At 56.3% G+C, this 3,471-nt stretch overlaps 1 protein-coding gene across 1 annotated transcript in view; it reads left to right on the top strand.

Annotated features, from left to right (window-relative positions):
• The window catches only part of OTOG (otogelin), a 93,270-nt gene that overhangs the window by 79,108 nt on the left and 10,691 nt on the right, over positions 1-3,471 (top strand). Inside the window, exons 44-48 of the mRNA XM_007458796.1 lie at positions 404-598; positions 799-1,011; positions 1,608-1,712; positions 1,909-2,016; positions 2,701-2,802. Of these exons, the coding sequence (XP_007458858.1) occupies positions 404-598; positions 799-1,011; positions 1,608-1,712; positions 1,909-2,016; positions 2,701-2,802 (723 nt within the window). The remainder of the gene's footprint in view (positions 1-403; positions 599-798; positions 1,012-1,607; positions 1,713-1,908; positions 2,017-2,700; positions 2,803-3,471) is intronic.

Here is a 3,471-nt window from a genome sequence, read left to right on the forward strand (position 1 = left end):
AAAAAAAAAAAAAAAAAAAAAAAAGTTTGGGAACACTGATCTATAGCAAGGGGTTGGCAAATGTTTTCTGTAAAGGACCAGATAGTAAATATTTGAGGCTTTTGGGACCATATGGTCTCTGTCACAATTACTCAGCTCTGCTCTTGTAGTACAAAAGCAGCCAGATACAAGAGGTAAATGAATGGGTGTGGCTGTGTTTCAATAAAACTTTATTTGCAGAAACAGGCAGCAGGCTGGATTTGGGCTGTGGGCTGTGCTTTGCTGGCTCCTGATCTAGAGGAAGGAGGCAATGGCACTAAAACCCTTTGCTCTCTCTGCTGAGGCACAGATGATGCTCTGAGCCCCTTCCTCACTCTGCCTGGGGTCTGAGCTCAGGCTGGTGCCCGCTGCTGTGCCCCTGCAGCCTTCCTGTGCCCCAGCGACTCCACATACCAGGCATGTGTGGCAGCCTGTGAGCCCCCTGAGACGTGCCAGGATGGGATGCTGGGCCCGCTGGACCCAGAGCAGTGCCAGGTGCTGGGCGAGGGCTGTGTCTGCTCTGAGGGCACTATCTTGCACCGGCGCCGCTCGGGGTTCTGCATCCCTGAGGAGAAGTGCGGTAGGTTCCTGCCCTCCCTGGGCAGGGCCCTCTCCTCAACCTAGGGTCTCCTTCACCCTCCTGCTACCCATGGCTGAGGCCCCCTGCATCCCTCCAGGTCTACTCTGGGGGTGGTCAGTTTCCCAGGGAGGGTCTGGCCTGGGACAGTCTGGGTCTCCCCACCTTCCTCAGTCCCCTGCACCCCGCCATGCCCACTGCAGCCTGCACGGACAGCACAGGGGTGCCGCGGGCCCTGGGGGAGACCTGGAACAGCTCCCTCAGTGGCTGCTCTCAGCACCAGTGCCAAGCTCCGGACACCATCGTCCCAGTGGGACCAGGCTGCCCAGGACCCCGCCCTGAAATCTGCCCGCGCTTCGGGGAGGTGGCTCTGCTCCTGCCCACTGAGGATCCCTGCTGCCTGGGGACTGTTTGCGGTGAGTCCCACCCTGAACTTCCCTAGACCTCAACTGTAAGATGGTTAAAAGGCTCCAGCTCTGCCTCTTAACGTTGATGGATAGGATAAGGCCTGGAGAAATGAAAATGTCTTATGGGGGTGTGTTGGGGGGAGTGGAGGACCTGCGGTGGGGTAGGGGAGCTGTGCCCTATGAGTCAGTGTGGGGCATGGCTTAAAGGCACGGGCTCTGGAGCCAGGCAGCCTGGTGGATTCTCCCCCCACCACCTTGCAGCCTTGTGACCTCAGGAGATCATTTAACATCCTCCGTGCCTCGGTCAATTCTGTAACATGAGGCTGATAATAGTACCCACCTTCTGGGTCGTTATGAGAATGACAGAAGTTGATACTGATCTAGCAGAACAGCAGTGGGCATATGGCCCAGCTCAATGACCGTTAACTCTGATTGCTCTTCTGTCTCAGTCCTGGACCCTGTGTGACCCTCAGAGGCCCCCTCCAAGAACATGGGTCCTGGAGGCTAGGGGAAGTACTGGGGGCCAGGTGTCCAGGGGCTGGGCATTGCTGGGGGCTGAGGGAGTCCCAGCCTCCAGGTGACAGTCCCTGTGGCCCTTGGGCCAGTGTGTAACCAGACTCTGTGTGAGGGCCTCGCCCCCACCTGCAGCCCAGGCCACCGACTCCTCACCCACTTCCAGGAGGACTCCTGCTGCCCCAGCTACAGTTGTGGTGAGAGGTCCCAGCGTGGGGGATAGGGGAGGATACCTACCACCCAGGGGCAGGGAAGCCCTGCAGCCGGGCGAGGGGAGCAAGGACAGCTCTGGGGACTGGGTTCTGGCTGGAGATTAAAGCAGAGCTAGGGTGGGGGTCCAGGTGTGGCCATGCAGGGTCTGCTCCCAGTGCCAAAATTCTGTCTTTTCCCCAGAGTGTGACCCAGACCTGTGTGAGGCAGAGCTGGTCCCCAGCTGTCGCCAGGACCAGACCCTGATTGCGGGCCGCCTGGGGGATTCGTGCTGCACCTTCTACTTCTGTGGTGGGTCGACATGCCATCAGATGTTAACATGCATGCCTGGATCACAGCCACCTCCTTCCTCACCCCTGCTTCCCTGGGTGGCTGGGAGGAAAGGGTGGGGATCTTCTGGTGGAGTGGGCACAGGGAGAAGGGTGAGATCTCTGTCCAAAAGGAAGTGTAGGAAGAAGAGGAAACCACCACCGCTTCACCCCATACATTACTGAGCACAGGAAAATTGGAGCACAGGAAAATAAGAGTTTAGGTGGATGTGAGAGAGAACTTCCAGGTTCTGCCTCCAGGACAGGTCACACAGGACTGTGGAACACTGCTAGTGTTACCGAACCAAACTTGCGTCCTCTCGCCTGCATGCAGTACAGCCAATCTACTGACACTGGGATGGGATGAAGGAAAGTGCAGCGTTTATTGCAGGTGCCAAGCAAGGAGAACAGGTGGCTAATGCTCAAAAGACCCAAATTCCTTGCTTGGTGCCTGCAATAAACGCTGCACTTTCCTTCATCCCATGCCAGTGTCAGGAGATTGGTGGTACTGCACACAGGTGAGCAGACCCAAGTTTGGTTCAGTAATGCTATGAGTCTGGCTCCTGTCACACCTGGGATTTAGGTGCCTCCCCCAGCAACCTGCTCTGTACCATGCTCCCCAGAAGAGGTACTTCCTGTGACAGCGGTGGCCCTTCTGTCCCCTCAGCCTGTGGCGACTGTCCAGATCCCATCCCCGAGTGTCAGGAAGGGGAGGCGCTCACCGTGGACAGGAACACCACGGAGCTCTGCTGCCCTCTGTACCAGTGTGGTGAGTCCTGCTGGATGTGGGGGCCAGGGCCGGAAGGGGCTCCAGGGACCTTCACAGAGTCCTCACCCTAGGACCAATGGGAGTTCAACAGGGGGCAACAGGGAGCCCCCAGGTGGCGAGCTCTGGGGAAGCCATGGAAGGAGGCCCCACCCAAGGAAGCTGGGCCAGGCCCTGGGAGCTGGATGGCAGGGGTACAGGCTGTCACATAGGTGGCTCTGAGGCTTCCTAAGGAAAGTCCCTGTTCCCTCCATGGAGGCTCCCAGTGGCCAGGGGGAGGCCTGGGTTGAGGGACAGTTGCTTAGGCTACTCTCATTCTCCCGGCCTGGATCCACAGTCCTCATTCACTGACCCAAGGCCCCTGCCTCGGGGTCCCTTTCGCCACTGTTACCATAGTACCTGCACGAGGCTGCATTTTAAAGCCTCTGAAGCTCTTTTATTTTGCAATGATGAATAAAAGTGAGCCCTTTCTGATATTTTTACAGGACATAACACCTGTATGTAGGATGTACCTTAACATAGTACTGTATACTGTGTACAGTGTACTGTACCTTAATTGTACCTAATAAGCATAGTACAGCCAGCATCATGGACTTTAAGCAAACCTAATGGATGAAAATTAACAAAATATTTAAATTTCAATATGACTTAATTTACGAAAATTCCTTTCCC

This window comes from Lipotes vexillifer, unplaced genomic scaffold (assembly GCF_000442215.2).
Source record: "Lipotes vexillifer unplaced genomic scaffold, Lipotes_vexillifer_v1.1 scaffold892, whole genome shotgun sequence".
Lineage (NCBI taxonomy): Eukaryota > Metazoa > Chordata > Mammalia > Artiodactyla > Lipotidae > Lipotes > Lipotes vexillifer.